The sequence below is a fragment of the Psittacula echo genome (genome assembly GCF_963264785.1).
Source record: "Psittacula echo genome assembly, chromosome: 14".
Taxonomy (NCBI): Eukaryota; Metazoa; Chordata; class Aves; order Psittaciformes; family Psittacidae; genus Psittacula; species Psittacula echo.
In genome coordinates, this window is record NC_137750.1 from 12,911,554 (window position 1) to 12,937,753 (window position 26,200).

The window sequence follows — 26,200 nt, forward strand, 5'->3', positions numbered from 1 at the left end:
AACCGAAAGCTCACCTTTCTTAAAGAAGAACCTTTATTGCTTGAGCCCTGGTTGCTCTCTGCTGGCTTCTCAGCTTTGAAAGACTGAGTTAAATATAGAAAAAGTGGGAAACAGGAGTAAGCACCGGCAGAGCAAGGTTCAAAGTGTGAGCCCAGCCCAGCAGCAGTGCCAGCCAGGGCAGGGTTTGGGCTACGGGCTCATCCGCAAATACACCACATCTAAAGACTTAAAAAAAGTGTAGATTAACTGCATTAAATCTGGTGTGTGTAAGAAAGTTGTCCCAGAGCCTGATTCAAGTTGGGTTTAAAAATGACCCTCAATTAATTGTAGTTGTTAAAAAAAAAAAAGGGATTTAAATGAATGTATTATGCTATCTTCCATATGACACACAAGCGATGTGCTGGCTGCCCAGGAGCAAGGGCTGCTCAGGTTCTTCTCCTCTCCTGCATATCATGTATGGACAGGGTTGGAAATATCCAGCAACACAGCCACAATGACCATCCTGCTTCCCTGTCCTGGCTCAGGATAGATTGATTTAGCATCCCAAAGGAGAAGGAGGTGCCAGGAATGCAGACAAACATTGCACACCCACATGCAGGCACCACCGGCAAACATCCTGACTCGTGCTCTGCACCCCAGAAATTAGACTTCCTAGAAAGAAAGATTTCCCTTTCTTGCACCACCATCCACCAAAAGTGATGTTCCCACCTGTCTTCTCTTTTTGTGGCTCAGCACCAGCTGCCCCTCATGGATGCTTTGCATGTAAAGACTAACAAATACCATCCTCTTCCTTCTCCGAAGTTGCGCTGCATTGCAGCTCCGTGCTGCCAATGCCACCAGGAAAAATCCCATTATATTCCTTATGTTTCTGAATTCTCAGCCTCAAGTTAATACGGTTTTACAGGAGCTTATCTGGTTTTATGAGCAAACCTGCAGCAGACGATGATGGCAGCAAGAGGCGATGGAGGCTCCCTGCATGCCCCAGGCTCCATCCTGCTTGGGGGATATTTTCTGGGTGCTGAGCCGTTGCCAGCTCTCAGAGATGCTCAAGTGCCCCAGTGCCACTTCTCTGGTATCAAGAGATTTCCCAGGGGATGGAGAAATATCATCCCACCGCCTTTTCTGGGGGTAGGATGGCAGCACCTCTGTGAGAATCTTGGCAAAGCATCTTCAGTGGGCTCAGCCTTTCCTCTTCAACAAACCTTTTTGGTTTGTGCTTTCTGCTTCCTCCCCAGACCAAGCTCAGCATCACACCTGAGGACGGGTGTGCATCCCCTTGCCTCCCCCAGCTCTCTGGCCTTGCCTTCCCATCCCTGGGGAGGATCGTTCACCTAAACCCCCCAGGAAGCAGGAGCCCCAGCTCCCGGTTTGCTCCCAAGTGCTTAGTTCAGACCACGTGGGACTTTGGAGCCCAAATTACAAAGGTGCTTCCAAAAACCAACCCAACAGAAACCCATTAACAGCATCAAGAGGAACCAGACTGGACACGACTGACGCTAGAAAGCGTGTCTGACTCCAGCAAAGACGTTCTGTTCCAGCCTGGCATCTTGCTTCCATCCAAGAAATCCTGTAGCTCCTCCTGGCACCTCATCCTCTCTAGGCACATCCCAGCTCATCCCTAGCACCCCCCAGTTCCTCTCTAGCATCCTCCAGCCCCTCCTGGCATTCCTCAGCCCAGCATCTCCCAATCCCTCTTGGCACCCCCTAGTTCCTCCCCAGCACCCCCATTTTCCCCCTCCTTGCCCTATGACACAGGCTACCATGTCCTGGGGCAGCTGGGGGACTACATCAGCCCGCCCTTCCTCATGCCCTGGCAGGGTTCAGGTCTCTTTTGTGCTTACCCCATAACCCCAGACCCACAAATGATGTTCAAGGGTCTGATGCACGCAGCAGAGTCCAGGGAAGTGACGGTCTGGTGGCTGGAGCATCCCAGGGCCCAACCGTCAGGGCAGCTGGAGGCAGCAACAGAACACCTCCTCTAGGCACCAGCTGAAGCCAGCACCAGCTTTGTGTTATTCTTTTCACACAGTCATTTTCAGGTGAGTATTTCCATCCCCATGTCTCCCCAGGAGGATGCAGCCGGGGCTCCCGTGCTGAGGCACAATCTCTCCAGGGAACCAGACTCATGCAAGGTGGCCTCAGGAAACAGCAGCACCCAAGAGAGGAGTGCAGGGAGCCCCCAGTTTCCCTGCCTCCTCCCTAATCCCTCAAAACTTCATGCTTATGAGCTACCCACGTCCTGCTGGAGGATCCCTTAGAGAGGCAGCCAGGATTACCAGCTTTCAATGCTTTATTCCATCTTTCCCTTAGGCAACTAAAAGCCCTCTCCTCTAATTCCTCTCCAGGTTTCTACCCCAGAGCTGTTTTTCTCAGCACAAACACAGGCAATCCTCAGCCTCAGTCAGCACCAGACATGCACATCGCTGCAAACAGCTGGGAGAAAAGGGATAATTAATATGCAGAGTTAAAAGCAAACGAGCAGGGGATGCAGCTACAGTTTGGTCAGGCCTTCGCTTCTGAAAAAAACCCTAATTGCTGCCAGCAGAAATCAACATCAATTGAGCAAATTAAGTTGATTTCCAAACAAACACTACATGAGCTTGCAATGCCTTGACCTGGGGACCTACAGCAAAGCATCTCCTGATGCCAGACATCTCCATCCGGATCATCCATCACAATGCCCGCCCCATGTCTCACCACCATCCCCCTCTGATGCTCAAACCACCCAAGACAACCAGCCGCCAGCCTTGGATTTGACCCCGAGCCAGCAAAGCTCAAAACATGACAAGGATTTCACAGCATTTCCCAATGAATGGGAAACCCATCACATCTGAGGATGGGCAGTGCTTCAGCCAGTGTGGATGTGCCCCCAGAGGCAGTGTGTCCACGGTGCCCCAAGGACCCTCTGGCTCACACTTTCTGCTCAAAACATCCCTTTCACCCCCACTCCTGGCCATCACTTTGCTGCAGGATGCCCATGACTATTTCATAGAACACTACAGAACACAAAAACCACATAAACATCTATTTCATTGCTATTTCATTACTGGCACCAGCCAGTTCCCCTGGTCTCTCTCTGCTCCAGTCTAAATCCAGCCTCGAAGCTGCACAAGGCAGAGGGCGGCAGAACCCACCAAGGCCACCCCGCATCAGCAGCACTGACTCCCACAGCTGGGGCTGTGCCAAGGTCCCACACAGGCTCGGGAATGGTGCCCAGCTCCATCCTGGTCCTGCCTGTACCTCCCTCCAGTGCTACCACATGTGCCTGGGGGCTGGTACCCGCGGGAACAGTCAAGGCCCTTGACCCCCCCCAGGCTCAGAGGTCAGGTTGGTGAGATTCAACCACACAACTTGGATAAGGCACTGAGCATCTGTCAATTGTGCCAGAAGGAGCAGAAAGCTCCTCAGGTCTCATCCAGGCAACCGCTGGAAGTGCCACGCATCACCAAGCCAGATGCTGGTCTAAGGACTGCACTGTGCCCAGCTTCTGCTGCCGTCTGAGCAATCCACATCCCTGGGGACACACAGCGTGATAGTGCGTAACCAAGAGACGGCTGAGGCCAAAAGGAGCTGAGGGTTTTTCACCAGGAAAATCTTGAGCAGACAAGAAGTGAAACGCCAAATATTTATATCCTCAAATCGCTGCTCAAATCGCCCAGGGAGACGACTCCGAGCTGCAGCATCCAGCGACACGAGGTGAAACAGCCCCAGCAGCACCTCCTCCAGCGCTGCCCAGGCCCATCCTGACCTGCTGGGGGACCTGCAGTGACAGTCCCTGTGTCCCAAACCCGCAGGTAAGGCCAGTGATGCCTCCCCAGCAGGCCCAGTGCCAGGGCTCAGCCCCTCACAGCTCACCCAGCTATGGCTGAGCCAGGCTGGAAAAGCAGGATGAAACAGGCAGGGAAGGACTGGTCCAGCTTTCCTGTCCTGCCCACTGCTGGGAAAACCAACGGAATCAGAGCAAAACGTGGGGGCAGAATTTTAAAGGCAGAAAAGCCTCTTTTTCTCATCTCCTGCCACTTTCCTGGCTGTGAGCTCTCTGCATCAGCATCCCTTCAGCATGGGATGCATAGGGCCCTTTGCTCCTCACTCCTGGCTCATCCCTGGCAAAGGAACCCCCCACTCCGGTTGGATCCTGACCACGCTTCAGTCCTGATTTGAAAATCATGGAGGGGCCCCTGCAGAGCTCCAGGCTCTGAAGCTGTTGGCCCAAGGATGAAACCTTCAGTCTGCTCCAGGAATACTGCAGTTTGTCAGTGCTGCTGCCTTGCCAGGAGGATAAAAATATCCCGAGGATGCTGCCGGCTGCACTCGGCAAAACCAAAAAGCCTGGGGGGATGTGCTGCTGGTGAGCTGCTGGCACCCCAAAGTGCAGACATGGAACCCACCTATTTAAAGCATGTTATTCCCTCCTGCAAATCCCACTGGAAAAATCCCAGGCAGTGTTTTATTCCCTCCATCCTTATTTCGTACGCAGAATAAAATGTTCTCCTTTTCTTGCAGAATATTCTTACTGCACAGAGAATAAAACCTTGGTGTTTAAAAGCTTGATATTTATGTGCAGACATCCTGGTGCTTGGAAAAGCCGCTGCCTTGAGAGCCCCCCAGCTGACGGCCAGCCCAAAATGCCACTGTGCTCCCCTAGGAAGAGGGATACATCTTGGGATACTCAGAAAGGACCAGGAGGGAATAAAACCAAACCCCAAGCTGACGGCATCCTCTCCGGTGTCCCCCATCACCTGCTGTGCCATCCGGGAACCCAGCCATGCTGCTCTGCACACGGCTGCAAGCACCTGTTTTATTCCCGATGGGAAAAACCCATATTGAGCTAATTCTGGCAAATTCCCAGGGCTGCTCCAGCGCCAGAGCGAACGCTGCGGCACATTCACACCCATCATCCTGTGACCTCGACACAAGGGTGGGAGCTCCCCAGGCTCACCCCAAGAGATGGAGAGAGAAATACAAATAAAAGCACTTTGAGAAAGCCTCTTCAGAACGTTTTACAGCCACTTACTGGCTTCTCTTCCCTTTTTCCACCCCACAGATATGAATATGATGGTCTCTCACAGGCTAGGTGCAGAAAGTCTCCCGGAGGCTGGGTACTAAGCGTGAGTCTGGGCTGGAACGAGCATCCCCAGTTCTTTCTAAAGCGTGAAATGACCTAAGTTAAATAAAGTAAATAAAGTAAATAAAATCAATAAAGTAAAAAAAAAAATCAACTAAACTAAAAATAAAAAGCCAAAATTTAATATAATTTTTAAATAAAAATAATAAAGTAGTAAAAAAAAGTAAAAATAAAAAACAGAAAATGTAAAATAAAAATTAAAATTAAAATAAGATAAATTTAAATAAAAAATAAGTATAAAAATAAAATTAACTACAAATAAATAAAAAGTATAAAATTAAATGAAATGAGGTGAGACGACGAGATGTCAACCCGACCAGGGCATGCTGGTGCTCTGCTCTCCCCCAGGGCCCAGGAGATACCTTTGCAGCCCCAGCACCCCAAGGGGAGCAACAAAGGCTGTGACAGCACCCAGGAAATGGAGCTGGAACTGCATTTGGAAAGGTAAGGAAATGCACTCAGCATCCTCACCTGACCTGATCCTGATCCTAACCTTGACCCCAGTCCTGACCTTGACCCTAACCTTAACTGTAACCCTGGCCCTAACCTTGACCCTGATCCTAACATTAACCCTCAACCTGACCCATCCCCACCCCTCATCATCCAGCTGAGCCCTGTCCCTCAGCTGCAGAGTCACCTCACAGGGACAAAGAAAGCACTGCTCCTGCCTGTCCTCCACACCTACAGATGGGTTTTTCCCTCCTTTGGCTGTCTTTTTTCTTCCTTTTCTACTTTTCTTAAGGAAACCGCACCACCAAAAGCAGGAAAAGCCACCAGGCACGGAGCCCTCCCTCCTGCCTGCCTCTGCACACCCTAGGGGGTGGCTGGGGACATGTCACCACAGTCCCCCATGTCCTGTGGGGCTCCGTCCTGACCCAGCGGGGAGCACAGTGTATCAGTGCGGGGAGTGCAGCCATGCCGGCAGCAGCAGCAGCTCCTGGCAAGGGTGACACCAGCTGGATGCCACCACCACCACGTGCAAACTATCCCCAGTGCCCCTTCCCCTGCCGAGGGACACCCAGTGCAGGGCAGACCCCAGCCCCAGGACAGCATCCAGACCCTCATTCACCAGCCCTGGCCTTGGGGTGCTGGCACCCATGGATGGTGCCCCTGGACGGTGGCCCATGGGGGCTTGGTGACAGGCAGGAGGGAACACCCCTCAGACATCAGAGGGATACAATGCATGTATACCAGGTCTCTATTATTATTATGTATATGCACTTATTCCCCATTTCCATTTATTATTCCCTATTTGCATTAATTATTCCTTATTTCCATTATTATTCCTTATTTATTTCCATTATTATTCCTTATTTTCATCTATTACTCCTATATCCTTTTATTATTCCCTATTTCCACTAATCCCTATATATTTTTATTATTCCCTATTCCCACTAATAATTCCTTATTTCCATTAATTATTCCCTATTTCTAGCTGGCTGGAGAGGGCTGCTCATGGCTCAGGAGAAAAAGGATAAAACATCAGCCCATGCTCCAAATGGGGACCAATGGAGCCTCCCACGCTGAGGAGGAAGGATAAGGAGGAGGAAGAGGATGATCCCTGAGCTCTCACCAAGCCTTGCAGAGGCTCCAGCTGCCCCATCCTGGCACTGAGCAATGAGGGGACCATAAATCCCCATCCTCATTAAACCCAGCCCACAGATCTGGCAGCACAGGTAGCACTGCAGGCAGCAGCCACGCCATGGCACCAACGGAGCTCGTCACAAGCCAGCATCACGGCAAGCCCCAAAGAGGATTAGGGGTTCAGGGGTTGCGGGGTTCAGAGGCCAAGGGCTCCCAGCCCCGCAGCCGCCATTCCCACTTCCCAGGTTGCAAGTCGGACATGGCAGGAGCCCAGCACAACCCCTCACGCTCCCATCGGATGCGGGAAGGAAGATGCTCTGCGCCTTGTCAGCGGAACCATTTCGAAGCCAGGCATGCGTGCAGTGCCTGGCTCGTGTCTCCCATGTGGCAGTGGCGGGACCTGAGGACACCCCTGCCCTGCAGCCCCGCAGCCCTCCCGGCAGCCCCAGCTGGGAGACACGTCAAACCTCCTCAGAGCATCCAGACAGCAAACCCGGCCTGGCAAAGATACAAGGAGAAAATCAATCCATCCCTGAAACAGCCTCCTCCTGCTGCTCCGCACAGGACGCAAGGGCCAGTCTAACAGTGCTCCTGTACCACAGTCCCTCTGCCACCTTCCTGGTACCATGCTCCAGCACCACACTCCTGCACCACATTTTTGCATTGCTTTCCTGTGCTGCACTCTTGCACTGTGCTCCTGCACCGAATTCCCACCCTGTGCTCCTGCACTGCATTCCCACACCGCGCTCCTGTGCCAGCTTTCCTGCACCATGCTCCTGCACTGGATTCCTGTAGCACACTCCCAAACCACGCTCCTGCACCGCATTCTTGTGCCATGTTCCTACCTCAATATTCTCACACGGTGGTCTGGTACTGTCTCCCCACACTGCACTTGCTCCCTCACCGCATTCCTGCACCATGATCCCACACGATGGTCCTGCAGCGTGCTCCCGCACCAGATTCCCGCAGCATGCTCCCAGACTGCATTCCCACATCGCAGGCTCACACTGTGTTCCTGCTACTGCACTCCTGCCCAGCCAGCACAGCCCCAGCCGGAGCCTTGCCACCATCCCAGACCCCTGCCTGTATGCCGGTCACAAGCTGCTGCCACCGATCACCATCAGCCTGGCTGAGGATGCAGAGCCAGCAGGATGTCCCCATTGCCATGGGGGACATGGTAAAGGGGCACATAGGGGATTGTCAGCAGAAGTCCAAGCCCTTGGTTGGCTCCAGGAGGGAATGCTGAGCCCAACAGCCCAGCCGTGCCTGTGCCGATGCCCAATGCCATGCTGGGAAGGAAAAAATAAATCCCTCCCCCCCTCCAGCTGCAAAATCTCCTGGAATTACACAACAGCCAGCACCAAACCCTCAGCCTGGCTGTGCACTGGTGCACATGGGCATGGTCCCCCACACCTTCCAGCCACCCCATGGGAGACCACCCATGGGTGCTGGGGGAAGCAGACCAGTGGGGCACCCCACAGCATGAGGGCTGAGATGGTCAGACAGTGGGTGTCCCTGCAACCCAGCCCTGGGACACAGAAAATGGGCAGGGTCAGGCAGGGTGAGAGCCAGGGCACGCAGGAAAGTAGTAGATAAATGGTGCAAGGTGTGGGGCAGCACAAGGAGGGCAGAGGGTGTGAGCATGGGGACAAGCAGGCAGGGTGCAGGCTGGGGTTGCAGGCAGAGAAGGAGGCAGGGAATGGGCCAGGAGGAGGCAACGTGTGGGAACTGGGACAGTGGGGCAGGCAGGGTGCAGGCACTGGGGCTGTGGGGCATGGTGTGGGCAGTGTCGGCAGGGTGCAGGCATGGAGCAGGCAGGACGAGGGCAGCAGGGCAAGGGGCATATGGGGGAGCAGGAAGGTCGAGCACTGGGAGCATAGGCAGTGGGGCAGGCAGGTGGCAAGCTGGGGAGCAGGGGAAGTAGGGTGGGCAGGAACATGTGCAATAGGAAGAGGGCAGGAAACAGGCAGGGTATAGGAAAGGAGCAGGAGCAGTGGGGCTGGCAGTAAGCAGCCAAGGCAGTGATGGGATGGGCAGAGGCAGCGGGGTGGGCAGGGAGCAGGCAGGGTACAGATCACGGGCAGGCAGGTGCAGTGGGGTGGCAGGGCACAGCAGGAAGCAGGCAAAGGAGCTGGCAAGGGGTGGGATTAGGGGCAGTGGGGCAGGCAGGGAGCAGGCAGGATGGAGACACAGCGTGGGATGGGGGCCGAAGCTGCAGGCAGGGAGCAGGTGCTGCAGGGAGGCAGGGAGGGGGCAGGATGAAGATGCAGCGGAACAGGCAGGGGGCAGGCAGGGCGCGGCCCATCCCCATCCCCATCCCTACCTGCCCACGGTCTGGTTGGCGAGCTGGCGCATGCGGTTGAATTGCTTCTTCATGGTGGCGGCGGCGGCGCGGGCGCCCCTCAGGCGGGCGGGCAGCGGGGGGCCACAGGCCGCCCCTCCCGCATCCTCGCCGGGCCGGGCCGGGCCGAGCCGAGCCGAGCGGGCCCGATGCCCCTGCGCGGCTCCGCGCCTCCGCCTGCGCGGGCCCCGCCGCGCTCCGCGCCCCCCGCTCCGCTCCGCTCCGCTCCGCACCGCCCCCGGCCGAGGCGGCGATGGGAAATGTAGTCCGGGACCGCGCCCCCCCGGCGAGGCCGGTAGGGTCGGGGGCACCTTGGGGCGTGCCTGGCTCCGGCATCCCCCCGACCACCCCCCGGCATCCCCCTGCTGCCCTCAGCATCCCCCATCACTCTCTGCATGCCCCGGTACCACCCCTCGCCACCCCTCCTGCATCTCCCGGCACCCTCCTGCATCCCCCAGCACTAGGGAAGGCATCGTGCCCCTGGAGGGCTCAGACAAAGCTCATTTCTGGCCCCTGGCAGGTTCTGCCAAAGCCTGGCAAAGCCCTCCAGGTACCATGACAAGCAGGAGGAGCAATAGTGGGCTCTGGGAAAGCCTAGCAAAGCCCATCAGATGTTCCAAAAGACAGCAGGCGCCTTGGAGATCTCTGGCAAAGCTCACCAAACCCATTGGTCATCCTGGCAGGCAGATTGGACACCGCAGGGCTCCTGCAAAACCCACCATGGAACGCTGCTGAGTATTTTGGAAGGCAGCAGGGGCTGTGGTGGTCTCAGGCAAAGCAGGCCAAATCAACCCGGGCATTCAGGAAGGCAGCGGGGGGCTTAGAAGGTAACAGCAAAGTCCACCAAAGCCTGTCAGGAATTTTGGGAAGTAGCAGGGGCACTGAGGGTCTCTGGCAAAAGTGAAAGCCCCCGAGTACTACGGAAAGCAGCAGGAGTCCTGCTGGGCGCTGGCAAAGCCTGCCAAAGCTAGCCAGCCATTCCAAAGTCATCAGTGGCCCTGGCATTCCCTTGTAAGCCCAGCAAAGCTCGTCGGGCATTTCAGAAAGCTGCAGGGGCCCTGTTGGGCAGCAAAGACCAAAGGGCACTCTGGAAGGCAGCAGGGCCTGGGAAGGCTCTGGCAAACTCACAAAGCCCACCAGGAAGCCTGGAAGGTTTTCCCAGAGCCCGCCTGCTGGTGGTTCTGTAAAGAACAGGGTGCTCCCCGACCCTGGCAGCTGAAATCCCCATATTGGAAAGAAATGTGAACTGAGATGTCTTGACATTCCCGAGTCTGGTAATCACAGTGGGTGACAAAAGCAAACTGTGGATCAGAGCCTTTCCTTTGCAGTTTGAACACATCCACTTTAAGGAAAGTCTGAGTTACACAAAGTGGGGACAGACAATCAGCTGAAAGCCACAGGACGTGCATCCTGGGATTATGTTATAACCAGGCAGTCCAAACAGCCTCCAAAATACATGTGTTTTGGAAATGAGGGGGAAAAAGCCCTGCCAGCATCCAGCCTGCTGCCCTTCACCAGTCCTCATTCCCTCACATACCACAGAGGGGCGCCACTGACCAGAAAGGGCTTCACCTCCTCACAGGACGAAGGCTCAACTGAGGAGGAGGAAATAATCAGGCAGGAAGTGAAAATTAAACCATTCCGTGGAAAATGAAGGGGAAGGGTTTATGCATTCATCTGCCTAAGCTAGTGCCTTGTCAAAGGACTGTTATTGGGAAACCACAGTGGGAAACAGGGACTTTGCTGGGGGAAAGTCCACTCAGTGGATAAAGGAGTGGCTGGGTGGCCGCACGCAAAGAGCTGTGGTCAATGGCTCGATGTCCATCTGGAGACCGGTAACGAGTGGTGTCCCTCAGGGATCGGTGTTGGGACCGGTCTTGTTCAACATCTTTGTCGGTGACATGGACAGTGGAATTGAGTGCGCCCTCAGCAAGTTTGCCGATGACACCAAGCTGTGTGGTTCGGTTGATACGCTGGAGGGAAGGGATGCCATCCAGAGGGACCTGGACACACTTGTGAGGTGGGCTGATGCCAACCTTATGAAGTTTAACCATGCCAAGTGCAAGGTCCTACACCTGGGTCAGAGCAATCCCAGGCACAGCTGCAGGTTGGGCAAAGAAGAGATTCAGAGCAGCCCTGCAGAGAAGGACTTGGGGGTGTTGGTCGATGAGAAAATGAACATGAGCCGGCTGCAGTGTGCGCTCGCAGCCCAGAAAGCAACCGTATCCTGGGCTGCATCAAGAGGAGCGTGACCAGCAGGTCGAAGGAGGTGATCCTGCCCCTCTGCTCTGCTCTTGTGAGACCTCACTTGGAGCATTGTGTGCAGTTCTGGTGTCCTCAGCATAAAAAGGACATGGAACTGTTGGGACAAGTCCAGAGGAGGCCATGAGGATGATCAGGGGCTGGAGCACCTCCTGTATGGAGACAGGCTGAGAAAGTTGGGGCTGTTCAGCCTGCATGGAGACCTCAGAGCAGCTTCCAGTGTCTGAAGAGGGGGTATAGGAATGCTGGGGATGGACTCTTCATCAGGAATTGTAGTGACAGGACAAGGAGTAACGGGTTCAAACTGAAACAGGGGAAGTTTAGATTGGATCTAAGGAAGAAATTCTTTACTGTGAGGGTGGTGAGGCACTGGAATGGGTTGCCCAGGGAGGCTGTGAATGCTCCATCCTTGGCGGTGTTCAAGGCCAGGTTGGACAGAGCCTTGGGTGCCATGGTTTAGTGTGGGGTGTCCCTGCCCATGGCAGGGGGGTTGGAACTTGATGATCTTAAGGTCATTTCCAACCCTAACGATTCTATGGTTCTATGAATGCTGTATTTTTCCTACTTGAGGCCCAGTGACTCCTGAGAAACAGTAACAGCCCCGATGGGAGAAACCTCCTTCCCCAGCACCTCTCCTGCTCCAGGAAGAAGAGATGGCCCAGGTGCTGGACCAGATGTTCACCAGAAGCCCCTGAAGTCATAGAATCACAGAATGTTTTGTGTTGGAAGGGACCTTAAAGCTCATCCAGCTCCAACCCCTGCCACGGGCAGGGACCCCTTCCACTGGAGCAGCTTGCTCCAAGCCCCTGTGTCCAACCTGGCCTTGACCACTGCCAGGGATGGAGCAGCCACAGCTTCTCTGGGCACCCTGGGCCAGCGCCTCAGCACCCTCACAGGGAAGAGCTTCTGCCTAAGAGCTCATCTCAGTCTCCCCTCGGGCAGGTTAAAGCCATTCCCCTTGTCCTGTTCCTACAGGCCTTTGTCCCAAGCCCCTCTCCAGGTTTCCTGTTGACCCTTCCGGAGCAGATATCCATGCCTGGGACTAATGTTAATTGGCAATAAATGAGTTTTCCCAAAGCCCGGCCTGTGTTACCTGTTATGGCAATGGGTGAGCGATCTCCCTGCCGCTATCCCAACGCAGTAGCTGTTCCACTTTACTTTCTCCCCCGTGCCGTGAGGAAGGGGTGAGGAGGAGCAGCCACCTCCGGGAGCTCACCCTCAGGAGCCGGTCCCGGCACGCGGCATGGCGCGAAGCGCAGCGCTCCCAGTGCTCGCAGTCCTCCGATCCCCCAGGGGGCGCGCTAGCGGCGCCTCGCCGTGCCGGCGCTAGGGCCCCGCGGGGGCAGCAAGGGGCTGCGTGCGGTGAAACCATGGAGGCCGGGTGCTCGCGCCCTCTGAGGTAGGGTTGTGCGGGGCCGTGCGGGAGCCGCGGCGCCGCCCGCGGTACGGAGCGGCTGCGGGACGGGTGTCGGTGCTCTCGGTCGTCCCTGCCCCTCACCGAGCCTCGCCTCTCGCCTCGCAGCGCGGCGCAGCCACTAGCGGCCGGCGGCCGGAAGGCCTCGAAGCGCGCCCGGGGCCAGAAGGACTTCATCCCCGACGGCTCGGCCGAGCAGGCGGAGAAGCTGCGCCTGTGCCAGGAGGAGCAGTGGCGGCTGCTCTCCGAAGAGCGGGTGGTGCGGCGGTGAGTCCCCGCGGCTGGGCGCGGTGTGTTGTGGATCGCTGGGGCACAGCGGCGGTAGCAGTGCAATGTTAATGTCAGGGGGGTGTCCGCAGTCAGGTCACTTACCCATCCCTTCGTTCACCTGCTGGGGAGAAGGAGCCGGGGGAGCACACCCTGGCGGTTCCCTCTGGAGCAGGGACTTGCATCGGCACCAGGGGCTTCACTGGAGATGTTCAGACAGTCCCTTAGTTCTCTCAGGTGTGTGTGTACTCCTGTAGCCTTTGCAGACAGCAGCCACTGTTTTCCTGTGTGTGACCTGAGTTGCACGACATCTTGTTGATCACAGAATTGTAGAACCCCAGACTGGTTTGGGTTGAAGGGACCTTAAAGCTCACCCAGCTCCAACCCCTGCCACAGGCAGGGACCCCTTCCACTGGAGCAGCTTGCTCCAAGCCCCTGTGTCCAACCTGGCCTTGAACACTGCCAGGGATGGGGCAGCCACAGCTTCTCTGGGCACCCTGGGCCAGCGCCTCAGCACCCTCACAGGGAAGAGCTTCTGCCTAAGAGCTCATCTCAACCTCCCCTCGGGCAGGTTAAAGCCATTCCCCTTGGCCTGTCCCTACAGGCCCTTGTCCCAAGCCCCTCTCCAGGTTTCCTGCAGCCCCTTTAGGCACTGGAGCTGCTCTAAGGTCTCCCCTTCAGGAGCCTTCTCTTCTCCAGGCTGACCCAGCCCAGCTCTCTCATCCTGGCTCCAGAGCAGAGCTGCTGCAACCTTCGAAGGATCTCTTTGGCCTCCTCTGGACTTGCTCCAACAGATGCTTACGTATGGCCTTGTGCAGATTTGGCCTCCTCTCAGTGTCCTTGGTTTATCAGTTTTAGTGGTTTTTAGCAGCGCTACCAGTCTCTGGAGTTCACAGTTTCTTGGGAGACTTTCACATGCTCCCTGTCAGTGCACGCTGTTTGGCCAGTTGTTTTCTGGTCATGATTTCTCTGTCTGCACTGTTCAATAGCAGCAGAAACTATTCACATAAAATCAGAGCCCTGGGGACTCTAGAATGGTGACCTCCCACAGACAGGCAGGTCTTGCTGCATTATCTTCCACTGCTGTCAAAGTCAGATTTGTTGAAGTACATATGTAAATGTGTGTCTTGGACCAGCAGTGAAGGGTCTGGAGATGGGGGGGATGACAGGGTAGGTTTATGTTTCCTTTCAGATGGGGAAACTGTGCTACTGGCTAAAGATGTTCTGTTCTGGAGGCTGTTCTGGACCTTACACATCTTACCTCCTGTTTCCTTAAGCCAGCTGCTAAAAATGAATGTTTGCATTCTTGAAGAGTCGCCCTTCCCTATTCCATTTCCTGGTTTTTGGTTGGGTTTGTGGTTTGTTTTTTTTTCTTCCCTCTAGGCCCCTGTAGGTGGGATACAGCAATTTGAGTATCTTGGCAGTATCTGAACAGTTGTATAATCTATCATGGTTTAGGCCATGCATCCCTAGCTGGCTGCTGTAGCCTATGGACAGGTGTCTGTGGTGCTGACTGAAGACACTTTTGGTCTTCAGTTGGTGATGGTAAAATCTTCAGCTGGTGCTGCTAGATCCAGAGGATGATGTCTTTCTAAGGCCTCACCCTGTAAAAATGCCACCTGAAAGTCTGCTGCCTTTTGACACGTTCTTGAGCTTGTTGTGTTGCTACAGCAGGAGTTGACTGTAGGACATGCCAATACTAAACTAATCTTTAACCTTCTCAGGGGGAATCTGGTAAAAGCTGAGTGGAAGCCAGGACAGGGCATCGTGGAGCTGCAGTCCCCTGCGGTGAGTGAGCTACAGTGTACTTGGTGCCATCATCTGCTGCTGGCCTTTGCAGATTCCTTAATTTGCTGCTTGAAGTGGGAAAGAACTGCTTGTCAGCAGGGACCAGCCACAGCCCATCATGGATTTGTGCTTCTGTTCCAGGGGAAGTTCTGGCACACCATGGGGTTCACACAGCATGGCAAACAGTGCCTTCTGCCCGAGGAAGCTCTATACCTGCTGGAGTGTGTAAGTAGGATACTTGTGCATGGATGGGGGCATTGCATCCTTTTGGAATGACTGAGGTAGCTGTAGCAGCTTTAGAATCATAGAATAGTTTGAGTGGAAGGGACCTTTAAAGCAAATGTAGTCCAACTCCCTGCAATGAGCAGGGACACCTTCAGTTAGATCAGGTTGCCCAGAACCACATCCAGCCTGGCCTGCAATGTCCTCAGGGATGAGGCATCCACCACCTCTCTGGGCAACCTGTGCCAGTGTTTCACTACCCTTATTGTAACTACTTTTTTCCTCGCATCCATCTGAATCTTCCTGGTTTGGTTTAAAGCCATCACTCCTTGTCCTATCATGCTAAAAAGTCTCTTCCCCTCTTTCTTGTAGGCCCCTTTTAGGAACTGAAAGGCCACAATAAGTTGTCCTTGAAATCTTCTCTTCCCCAGGCTCAACAACCCCAACTCTCTCAGCCTTTCCTCACAGGACGGGTACTCCATCTCTCTGATCATTTTTGTGGCCTTTCTCTGGACCCTCTCCGCAGGTCCATGTCTTTCCTGTACTGAGGACTCCAGAGCTGGATGCAGTGCTCAAGGTGGGGGCTCACCAGAGCAGAACAGAGGGGCAGAATCACCTCCCTGGAGCTGCTGGCCCTCTGGATGCAGTCCAAGATACAATTGGCCTTCTGGCCAATATTCTAGACTGATTCTGAAATCACTTGACTTGTTGTCCTGGGTTCAGCACTAGCAGTCATTTTTCTCCTCCTTAGTAGCTGGTGCAGTGCTGTGTTTTTGACTTTCAGCCTGGGAACAACGCTGATAACACCGATGGTTTTAGTTGTTGCTCAGTAATGTTTACTCTGACCAAGGACTTTCTGAGTCTCGTGTTCTGCCAGGGAGGAGGGGAAGCCGGGAGGAAGCAGAGACAGGACACCTGACCCAAACTAGCCAAAGAGGTATTCCATACCACAGCACGTCATGCCCGGTATATAAACTGGGGGCAGTTACCCAGAAGGGCTAGATCACTGCTTGGGTCGGGCTGGGTATTGGTCAGCAGGTGGTGAGTGGTTATATTCTTTTCCCTTGTTATTTCCTTTATCATTATTATTATTGGTGGTAGCAGCAGTGATTTCTGTTATACCTTAGTTACTAAACTGTTCTTATCTCAACCTGTGGGAGTTACATTCTTTTGATTTTCCTCCCCATCCCTTCAGGAGCCGGGGGAGGAAGTGGGGGAGTGAGCGAGCGGCTGAGTGGTTCTGAATTGCCCACTGGACTTAAACCACGACACTTGTGTTGGTCACTGGTGCAGTTTGAGCAGGTGATAAACCCCTGGTTCTTGGGGAATGGTCTCTTTTTGCCTGTTGCTGATGGAGCTCTTTGTCTCCAGGCCGTGGGTTATTATTTTGTACTCTTCAGGAGCCCCTGTGTCACTGACAGCATGTGTCAGTGTCCAGTTTATTCTGCTGGTGCTATTTTTAACCCACTCCTACGTCAAATACAATGGTAGAGACAAGGAGAGTTTTACCTGATCTGAACTTCTGTTGGTACAGCAGGAATGAATCAGCTTTCTTACCAGAGTGAAAGAAGCATGAGAAGCAAGTTACGAAGTTTTCTATTGAGATCTCTACTTTCTTGCTCTGGGGATGATGAAGCACACATTTATGTATTAGTTATTTCTTTAATGAAATCTGTGTATGGGGACTTGGCCTTCCACAGCCCAGGAAAACACACTGTTCTGGGAATTTTTGGAAATGAGATCAAACCATTATCTGCTGTTCCTTGCAGGAGTTAATTGGAATAAAAGGATTTGACACCAAGAAACTCTTTTCCTCAGAGCTGTGTGCAGTTAATTAGGACATCTGAGAATGGTCAATGCCTTTTCTGTCAGAAACCGACTTCCTCCCTTGTCCCCAGTGTATCTTACAGATTTTGCAGTGGCAGGGTTCAGAAGTTCCTTAGCACAGATTTCTTCTCCTTGAAGCTGATAGGAATTAGTGAAACTCTCTCAATCCTGACAGGGCCACAACTGAGGCACTAAATCAGACCTTTCCATGTGAAGGGTGTTGGTAGAAGAGACAGTTCTGGAGCAGCCAGTGCTGTACAGGCTTGACAATCACAGATATTTGGGCTTCCTACTTAGCATCTCTTCTCAGTGTGTATGGCAGAAAGAAATCTAAATGGGACAGATGGGAGTGAGACTAAGTTGTTTTCAGTGCTTCTCTGCTTGCAGAAATGCTGGTAAAGGCTCAGCTGGATTTCTTTGCCATAAAGAGGGTTTTTTTTGTCTCTCCACCAAAGCCTGGAATCAGTCTGATCTAAAGGAGCACTTTTTTTTCCTTTAGCAAAACTTTATCAGATAATGGGCATCTGATGCCATCTGTTAAGTCCAAGCTGCAGAGGTTGGGCCTTTTTAGCTCTGCCATTTTGACAAATAGATCGTAAACAAATTGATGAAAATTCAGTTATTTGGTCAGTTGCTGGTTACAGGGTCTCTCCCCAGTCAGGTGCCTTCAGCCCATCCCAGGGGGGAGCTGTGGTTCTTAGCATGGTGTTTGCTTTGTTTGGGTGAACACTGTCTTAAAAAATACCCAACAAAAACCAGCAAGATCAAAAAAGAAGCTTCACCTACAACTGCCCGAGGGAGGTGAGCTGCTGTTGCCTGGGGAATGTAGCGAGGGGATCACTGGGGCTGCAGTAAATGCTTCCGAGGAGCCACAAGCTGGTGGCATCTGGGCACACCATCAATTCCTCTGCTCCAGCTCTCTCAGTTGTGCTGGATTTAAAAGGTTTTGTAGTTGTGCTGTGTCCTGAGTCACTGACATCATCAAAGTTAAAGAAATCTATCTCCCAAAGCAATCATCATTTTAATAGTTGAGCATCGGGCTCCCTGCAGCATCCTCCAAACAGAAGCAGTGCTGGAGCTGACAGTGGTCGGTGGGAGCTGATTGCCTGGCTGCTAAAATAAGGGCATGGGGGAACTGGGCATGGGAGAGGGACTGTGAAGAATCCAGGTGGCACAGGGATATCGTGTCAAGGAAGGTGCTGGGACCAGCTGTCAGGAAGAGAACAGTGCAAGCTTACATAGGTTTGTTCTCTCTGATTCTCTCAATACCAAGCTTTTGCCCTGCAGGGCTCTCTTCAGCTCTTTTACAGGGATCTTCCCTTGTCCATTGAGGAAGCCTACGAGATCCTGCTGTCCCAGGAGGCAATGGACCTGCCACATTACCAGGTGTGTTGAGATCTCCAGCTGGTGCAGGGAGCCCAGCCTCTGCCACACCACCTCCTCCGGTGGCTGAGAGCAGAGTAGGACAGTCAGGGAGAGAAGTTTTTCCCACTCGGTTTTCTAGATGATCTGGTCCTATTTTCCCACCTTTGCTTTGGGTCCTCACCTTGGCATATTTCCCTCTGTGAGTGCTGCACTGTGTTTGCTCAGTGATAGCAAAACTGAAGTAAATTGTCTTGAGGGTAGTCATTTAACCCTTTTGCTTTCCTTTGCTCTAAGGTGTTCAGCCACTTGAAGCAACTGGGTTATGTTGTACTGAGATTCGACCCCAGGTAACCAACTTTTCCTTTCTGTACTGCTTTTTCCTTTCTGAAGACCCCGAGCAGCTCTGTGCCTCCTACATGGCCCCAGTGAAACGGCAGCGAAGAGGACTTTGACCCCACATTCCTTCTCTTGGGAGGATTAAAGGCTAGAAGTGGCATTCTACCCTTCCTTGCTCCTCCCTCTTGAGGAGGTGGTTTGGAACATGAAATGGGGCATGAACTGAGGACCATCCTGGTCCTGCTTGTGAATTTTCTGTGCCTGAAAGAAAAGGTTTTCATTGCTGTATTCTGAGGCTGAGCAAAAAGGGCAATTCCACTACCTCACCCTGCTCTTAGCCTCTATGTTGGTGTCTCCTTGCAGCACTGTCCTGTCTCCCTACGAGAGGCAATTGAATTTGGAAAGTCACTGCAAAAGCTCTGGGAAACACCATTGCAAAAGGAGGAGGAGTTCCAGTCCCCGGTAAGGATGTGGTCCAAAGCCGCCTTCCATCCTCTCCCAGGCCCTGCTAGCTCAGGAACAGCTACTTCATCACTGCATCCTTGTGCTAAGACAGGCAAACTGTCCCTGAACCTGTCAACTGCCGTGATAAGATGCCAAAATAGAAGGGTAGAGAGGTCAGTGCAGGGCAAACACATGGCAGGAGCATTGTCTTGCTCTTTTCCTAGAGGAAGCGCAGACACCACAGTGCATCTTGCACTTATCCATCCCCTCAGGGCAACTTACACTCTAGGACTGCACAGCAGAGAGCATACTTAGGTCCTGGTCCTTGCACATGGCCTAAACGTTGCCAAAACGCAAACAGATGATTTAATTAATAATTTTGTTAATAATTCTGACAGCCTCCAGTAGGTGGCATCATCCTCTGAGAGACAAGCGAGGATGACTGTGGTCTATGGGTCCATTCCTGCTGTCAAGTAAATCAGTCCCTGAGGAGTTAGGAAATTCTAGGAATTTGAAGATAAAACTGCTGGTTTAAGAATTGCCCCATCTCCTCTGGGACAAGGGGCTCAACCTCATACCATTAAGAGGTGCAGGCAGGAAGGTTTCTGCCTATCCTGTGCTGGTTTGGCTGAAGTCCATAATGTTTGCATGGAGGTGTTTGGGTCAGTATACGGGGTGTGTGGAGGCTGCATGGCAGGTGGGGAGTGTGTGTCTCTACAGATGAAGGCTGGGATTCTGGGTGTTGAAGTTGTAGGACTGCAGAGAAATGTATTCTGCTTTTGGCATTCACTGCTTGGTTTTGGCCTGCTTTTAGAATCATAGAATCAGTTGGGTTGGAAAAGACCTTTAGGATCAAGCCCAACCGTTCCCCAGCACTGTCAAGTCCACCACTAACCCATGGCACTGAGGCCTCGTCTCCACAGGGTGTGAACACTTCAGGGACGGTGCCTGCAGCCCTGCCCTGGGCAGCCTGTTCCAATGCCTGAGCACCCTCTGGGGCAGGAATTGTTCCCCAGCTCCATCTAAACCTGCCCTGGAGCAGCTTGAGGCTGTTTCCTCTTGTCCCATCCCTTGTTCCTTGGGAGCAGAGCCCAGCCCCTCCTGGCTCCATCCTCCTCTCAGGCACTTGTAGGGAGCGATCAGGTCCCCCCTGAGCCTTCTCTTCTCCAGACTGAACCCCCCAGGTCCCTCAGCCGTTCCCCATCACACTGTGCTCCAGGCCCTGCACCAGCTCCATTCCCTTCTCTGGCCCCGCTCCAGCCCCTCAATGTCTCTCTTGCAGTGAGGGGCCCAGAGCTGAACCCAGGATTCGAGGTGCGGCCTCATCAGTGCCCAGTGCAGGGGCACAATCCCTGCCCTGGCCCTGCTGCCACACTGGTGCTGATCCAGGCCAGGATGCTGGTGGCTTCTTGGTTGCCTGGGCACAAGCTGCTCATGTTCAGCTCCATCATCCCCCAGGTCTTTCTCCACTGAGCAGCTTTCCAGTCACTGTTCCCCAGGCCGGGAGTGTTGCAGGGGGTTATTTTTTTTCCATTCTTGTTTTGTCACACAAGCAAATGTGCTCCTTCCAGCTAAGAGGTTGTTGTCAAGGATTTTCAGACTTGTCTGGGGTTCCTTCCACCTTTGCCGTCTTGACAGACTGCATTCTTCTGTTAGCAGGGAGGAGGCAAGATTCAAAGGGAATAAAGTTCCACTACACGCTGCTCTCCCTTTTATGCTGCTGCTTCTGTCTTTAGGTCACATGAGAAGAAATACAAGGTATCAGAGGACCTTCCAGAGGCTGAAGGTACCTCCAAAAAAGCTGGAGATAACTGTGGAGACTCCAGGTGCCTTGCTGTGGAGGAAAAGCCCTTGTCAGAGCAGCCAAAGGAATCAGATGCTGGCAGTGGAGAGGGGGAGTCAAACACAGTTCCCCTTGATACAGGACAAAAGGATTCCCTGAGCCCCTCCAGGAGCTGGGCTGGAGACCACAAGGAGAGCAGCATTGCTACCCGTGCACCCCGCTGGGATTTTACCACCATTGTCTTGCCAAACATGGCCCCAGACCAGCCATGCACACATCTGCCCTTGCCTGATGACAGGCTCCTGCCAGAGAACGTGCCGGGGAGGGAGGTTGATGCAGCTTGCTGGTGCTCATGCATCAATCAGAAACAGGAGAAGCTGTCAAGGAAGGAAAGGGAGCAGCGAGAGAGGGAGAGCAGGTACAAGAGCAGTGTCAATGCTGACCGGGAGGTGAGGTGTTGCTCCAGCTGGCAGGAGTACAAAGCCCTTTTGGAGCAGAGGAGCCAGCAGAGGATTTGGAAGCGACCGAGGCATCTCTGGGACCAAGCTGTCACACCGCTTTTGCGGCCAAATGAAGCTACCTCACCAGGTACTGGAGAGGGACCCTTTTTCCCCCACCAGCCCTCTGAAAAGTTGCCCGATTCACAGCAGCAAAAGGGGTGATGTGGAGAAGCTGAACTTCAGCATAGGGAACAGTACCTTGAGAAGGAGAATCTCATTAGAAGGCCTAGGCAAAACAGGCAGAGGAGCCCAGCCATGGGTGTGACAAGAGAGAAGAAAGCTTCTCTGCCTTTCCGTCTCTTTCTATAGCCCACTCAAATGCCAGGATAAATACAGCCTTGGGAGGTCTTCTAATCCATTCCCCATGTCCTGCTGTACTGCAGTCCTTTCTGCTGGCCTGTTCAGCATGTGAAATCGGGGCCAGCAAGATGCAAAGCAACTGCAGGGTGTTGTGGGCTGTGTGCTGGGAGGAGATGACGAAGTTGAGGTCTTTGAAGTAGCCAGTGGTGACTGTGGTGCTGCCAGCCATTGTCAGAGGAGGAAGGCTTGTGGGTGGTGGTGGTGTGCTTGGAGTGCCCTGGGAAAGAAATAGCTGGTCTGATCCTTTCCTGTTCCTTCTCCCTCCAGCTGCGCTCCTCCAGCAGATCAGTGTGCTGCAGCCCTCCCACATCCTGGATGGAGCCTCCCGGTTAGTATCCAGCCAGCCAGCTCGTAGCTGTTAGGGAGGGGAGATCTCTTGTGGCTGTCCTTGTCTGTGAGGTCTGTGAGATGCTCATGGCAGCAATTTGGGTGTTGCCTCGCACCCAGGATGCCGAGAGAATCCAGCGCTCCCGGACCCTGTTGCATCTGTAGCGAGGGGCTGACATTTCTGTGAGGTACCAGGTCCTGCAGCACAGATCTGGGGCATTCAAGGCCAGATAAAACATCAGGGTTGCTCTTTTCCTGTTGTTCAGTCTCTGCGCCCAAGCCATGTCATCTCCCTCAGAGGTTTGGTTGGGTTTCACCTGTGCTCATCCCTGGAATGTGATGCCATCCCTGCTGGAGTGATTATAAAACCTTGGTTTGGGACTTTTCGGTTCTGCTCTTGACTGAAAGAGTCTGTGTGGTATTTGTGTGGGGTCTCTGCAGGGCAGTGCAGGGCTTTGTTTCTTTTAGCTATGCTTCTTGCAATGGGGGGTGCAGAGGAGGGAGCAGGGTAGGTCGGGGGCAGGAGTTTGCTCTGGTGTGGGAAGGAACAGGAACAGTTGCAGGGTCAGTCCTTTGTGGGGGTGAAGCCTTTCAAAGGGCCCAAACTAGTTGGGCTTCAAGAGCTTTTGTGTCAACATCCTATAGCACTTCAATCCCATATGAAGGTGGATGTGTTCTCTCTTCTGCAGGCTACAGGAGGACCTTGAGGGCATGAAAATCCACTTCAATGTGTATCAAGCAGATGCTGTGGCCAGGTTTAAGAAAACGAACCCTGGGAAGCCGTATGTCAGGATGTGTGTTCAGAGGTATCCAGGGGTCTTATGCTGTGTTCTGAAACATCACAGTTGCAGTTGTGGAAGTGATGTTTTAATGATGTGTAAATGACCTGGCATCTTGTGAGCTTTACAAATCATCCCAGTGCCTCCCTTGAGGGTGGTCCTGCCCAGAATTACTCTTTTTACCTCTCAGTTCTTCCTTTGTTGGAGGCTGTGGCTGACAATTTCCCCACCCCTTGCATTCAGCCCACACTATTTCATCATCTGGTTGTTGTTCATGTCATGTATACTAGAGTCAGGGATAAGAAGTCACGGCTATGTTTATGCAATGCTTGTGAAACTCAGGTAGAGCTCAGGTTTGCAGGGAGCTGTATGGTTCCTCAATCCTCAGCCAGTGCAGATCCCAGTGGATTTCTGCAGCGATGTACCTCCCACAGGCTCAGGACCATGGCTTTAGTATTTTGATCTTTGTCAAATGAAACTTCAGGATCAGTATGAACATGGGATAGGTGTCCCCTTTCTTGCTGGATCACAACCTGATCCTTAAACTCTGCAGGCAGGTACAAAGTTCAGTCTCTGCCTTTTCTAATTCTGACAGACAAAAATTGTCCCTCCTCTATTTTCTGTAGGGGAGCAGGGGAAGTTTTGATCCAGTTTTACAAAGGTCTCTCCTGAGCAAGTAGGATGGATGATCCTTGCTGCAAAAATGTTTTCATTTGCAAGCAAAGAGACTCCGCAAAGTTTAAGGAAGGGAAAAGCAGCTCAGATGTTGATCCCAGCAACCTAAAGATCTGCCTAGCACACAGGTATTAAGATTGCACTGGGCTGGCAATTTGCCAGTCGCCCTGTGAGCTGCATCTAATGGGCACGGCGTGGAGCAGTGGGCAGTTGCCCATGGTTTTGGCAAAGGATTTGACAGCTCCCAGCTCCCGGCACGCAGTACAGGCAGCCTCCTGCTTCGACTGAAAGGGGTGGGGAGGGTCACTACCAAATCCCAAGCCTTTGTGGTCGCTGGCCAAGACACCTTTGTCTCTGGATTCCTCTCACTTTGAGAACAACGGGATATTTTTTTCTCCCTGCAGCTTTGATGAGCAGATCCCATCCCTCCGGGCTTTGAAGCAGGTTACGTATCAGAGTGGGGACATCCCAGTGGTCTTTGCACTGGTGGATCATGGAGAAATTGCCTTCTATTCACTAAAGGAATTCAAGCTGCCAGTTGATGTTAATCACTGAAGTTGCTGTCACTTGCAGAAATGGCATGGGATGAAGGGAAGAGCTTTACTCAATATTTGCTTTCTTGATTAATGAAATATTGCAGAAAATAGAGCCTATGAGAACTGGAACCTTGGGTAGTTGACCACTTTATTCAGTTAGACTTCACTCACCCAGTTGGCTCAGGCATAATAGCAAAATTTACAGCAAGCAAATGTGTATGGCTTAGCAGGGCATTTCTGGACTGGAATACAGACTGCTTTGTTCTTGAAGCCACTGGTTCTCCACTTTCTCATCTTGCGGACCACTAGTCCACCTTTTCTATGTCATCTTGCACTGATCTGTGGACCATTAGAAAACATTTTGCTGGTGATCCTCTTGTCACGTGTTAAGAACCACTGTGCTACACCAGTGGAATGGTTGGAGAGTCATTTAGGTCAGTCAGGGACAGAATAAGCTGATCAGATCAGTGGTGGTGGCCTGAGCCTCTGTTGTTCAGCTGCACCAACAGCCATCCGATCAGATCCTGATCTGGAAAAGGCACAGCCATAAAACTCAGCCACCTGGAATAAAGTTTAAGGCATATAAGAGCAGGAAACTGTGCCTTGAACACACTTTCATCATCAGGAGGTCACAGAAAGCCCCAGATCCTTGATGATGGCACCTCAGCCTCATGCTAGAGCAGCTCTGAGGTGTTTGGCCACCAGTATCACCACACTGTGTCCAATAGTCTTACCAGGGCTGTCCTGCTGCTGTTCCAGCCTGGCACTCTCTTTCCTGGCTGTGGATCCTTGTCTTGTCTTTTGCGAGTTAGAGTTTTGCAAGTAAAGAAAGAAGCTACAAATTCCTCAGGAACCTTCCAGTCCTGTAGCTGCTATGCTCCGAACCAAGGACATCACTGTGTTCCAGGCCCTGCTGTGAGAGCTTCCCACTAGGATATCCAGGTACTGAATTTGCTTTAGCCTCTATGCAGAAGTGCCAGGGGCCAGGGCCCACTCTGCTGAGCACAGGGTGTCCAGTGTCCAGGTTTTTCATAGGGACTGGTTTAGATGCATTTTATTTGTTAATTTTTTAATTCCTTTGTTGAGATGGAGGGAAGGCGAAGCAATAAAAAAGCCTTTTCCAACAATGGAAGCTTCTCAGTGTGGTTCTTAATTTCCCCAGAAGTAAGTTATGCAGAGGGAGATGCTTAGTGGAGGCTACTGGGACCCCATTAGCGCAAGCTGGTGAATTCCTGCTTGTGATCATACAGCTGCATGGCTGTGTAACCCCACTCTTGTGCCCTTCTGCTTTTGGATCCAGCTGCTGCTGCCTGGGAGGGCAGGAGCCCTTGTGTCCATCTACAGCTCCTGTGGGCACATGACACCTGCAGCTCCTGCATGGTCAACAGTGTCGTAGTTCAAGGTGGCTGGAATCTGCTGCAGGGAGTACTGCGCCTGGGCCTGTTCCATGCACACACCCCTGTTTTCAGATGCTGGAAGTCAGCAGGGCTCTGAGGGTCTGAAAGCGCCTCCCACACACCCTCCACTTCCTCTTTCTCCCTCCTCCAAGAGGTGCTTTTGCTCTGATAGTCCTCTTCAGATACGGGGTTGGCAGCTCCAGCCTCTGGCTTCAGTGTTCTCCCAGAGTGCTGCACAGATTAAAGGCACTGGGGAGTTTCTAAGAAAAGGCACAGCCAGAAGTGCTCCAGCCTGACCCATGGGGCTTAGCGTTTCTGCTGGAATTAGGTTAGACTCACTCCTGTTGATTTCAGTCACTCTCATCTGCTTATGCCAAGGTGGAATTGTATCGATGAACTCTACGAGAGCCACCCAGTGAGTTTCGCTGGGGCAGACTCCCTGATTCAGCACAAAACAATTACCATTTAATAACCACTGCAGGGAGGATTGGGAAACTGTGGCTGCCTTGCTCAGCACCAGACTCTGACGGAGCCTGCACCGGGATGGGGCTGTGATGCAGACTGGTACCGGTGCAACGCGGACCGGCTGGATGTGGCAAGAAGATGACAGAAACGCACATTTTGGTAGGAACACATCCGTTTGGGAAGCTCGGCTGACGCGCTGGGCGCCACTGGCCCTGTGTCGGAGGTAATCCCAGGTTTTGGCACGAGTTGGCAGCGCTCGGGCTGTGCCGCGCGGCGGCGTGGGCTCCGTTGGTGGCAGCGGAGCCCGGCCCTGTCCGCAGCTCCTGGCTGCGCGTCCCCGGGGCGGGCGGGGCCGCGCTCTCCCAGCGGCAGGCAGCGCGTGGCCGTGCCCGCGTTGTGATTG

The 26,200-nt window shown here is 53.1% G+C and overlaps 2 protein-coding genes across 3 annotated transcripts in view; one reads left to right on the forward strand and one right to left on the reverse strand.

The window, feature by feature from the left end:
- The window catches only part of ARHGAP44 (Rho GTPase activating protein 44), a gene marked incomplete at both ends in the record, with an annotated part of 28,229 nt that extends 19,144 nt beyond the window's left edge, over positions 1–9,085 (reverse strand). The window contains one exon of the mRNA XM_080629263.1: positions 9,033–9,085. Coding sequence (XP_080485389.1) covers positions 9,033–9,085 — 53 coding nt within the window. The remainder of the gene's footprint in view (positions 1–9,032) is intronic.
- Positions 9,086–12,639: 3,554 nt separating this feature from the next.
- TSEN54 (tRNA splicing endonuclease subunit 54) lies at positions 12,640–24,970 on the forward strand. 2 transcript variants are annotated; one of them, XM_080629551.1, is made up of 11 exons: positions 12,640–12,711; positions 12,835–12,993; positions 14,718–14,781; positions 14,923–15,006; positions 18,118–18,216; positions 18,490–18,542; positions 18,895–18,993; positions 20,712–21,346; positions 21,886–21,946; positions 22,635–22,751; positions 23,804–24,970. In XM_080629551.1, exons 1-11 carry the CDS (start codon positions 12,683–12,685, stop codon positions 23,952–23,954), a joined length of 1,551 nt encoding a protein of 516 aa, XP_080485677.1. In that variant the 5' UTR covers positions 12,640–12,682; the 3' UTR covers positions 23,955–24,970. The 2 variants fall into 2 exon arrangements, with proteins under 2 accessions (XP_080485677.1, XP_080485678.1); XM_080629552.1 differs by having other exon boundaries at positions 18,130–18,216.
- The last annotated feature ends 1,230 nt before the right edge of the window (positions 24,971–26,200 follow it).

Excerpts from the sequence above, each read along its gene's own strand:
- TSEN54 (XM_080629551.1), top strand. The coding sequence starts at position 12,683 with ATGGAGGCCGGGTGCTCGCGCCCTCTGAG. Across the intron at positions 18,994-20,711 it reads AGGAGGAGTTCCAGTCCCCG|GTCACATGAGAAGAAATACA; the intron begins GTAAGGATGTGG and ends TTCTGTCTTTAG. Across the intron at positions 21,947-22,634 it reads ATCCTGGATGGAGCCTCCCG|GCTACAGGAGGACCTTGAGG; the intron begins GTTAGTATCCAG and ends TCTCTTCTGCAG.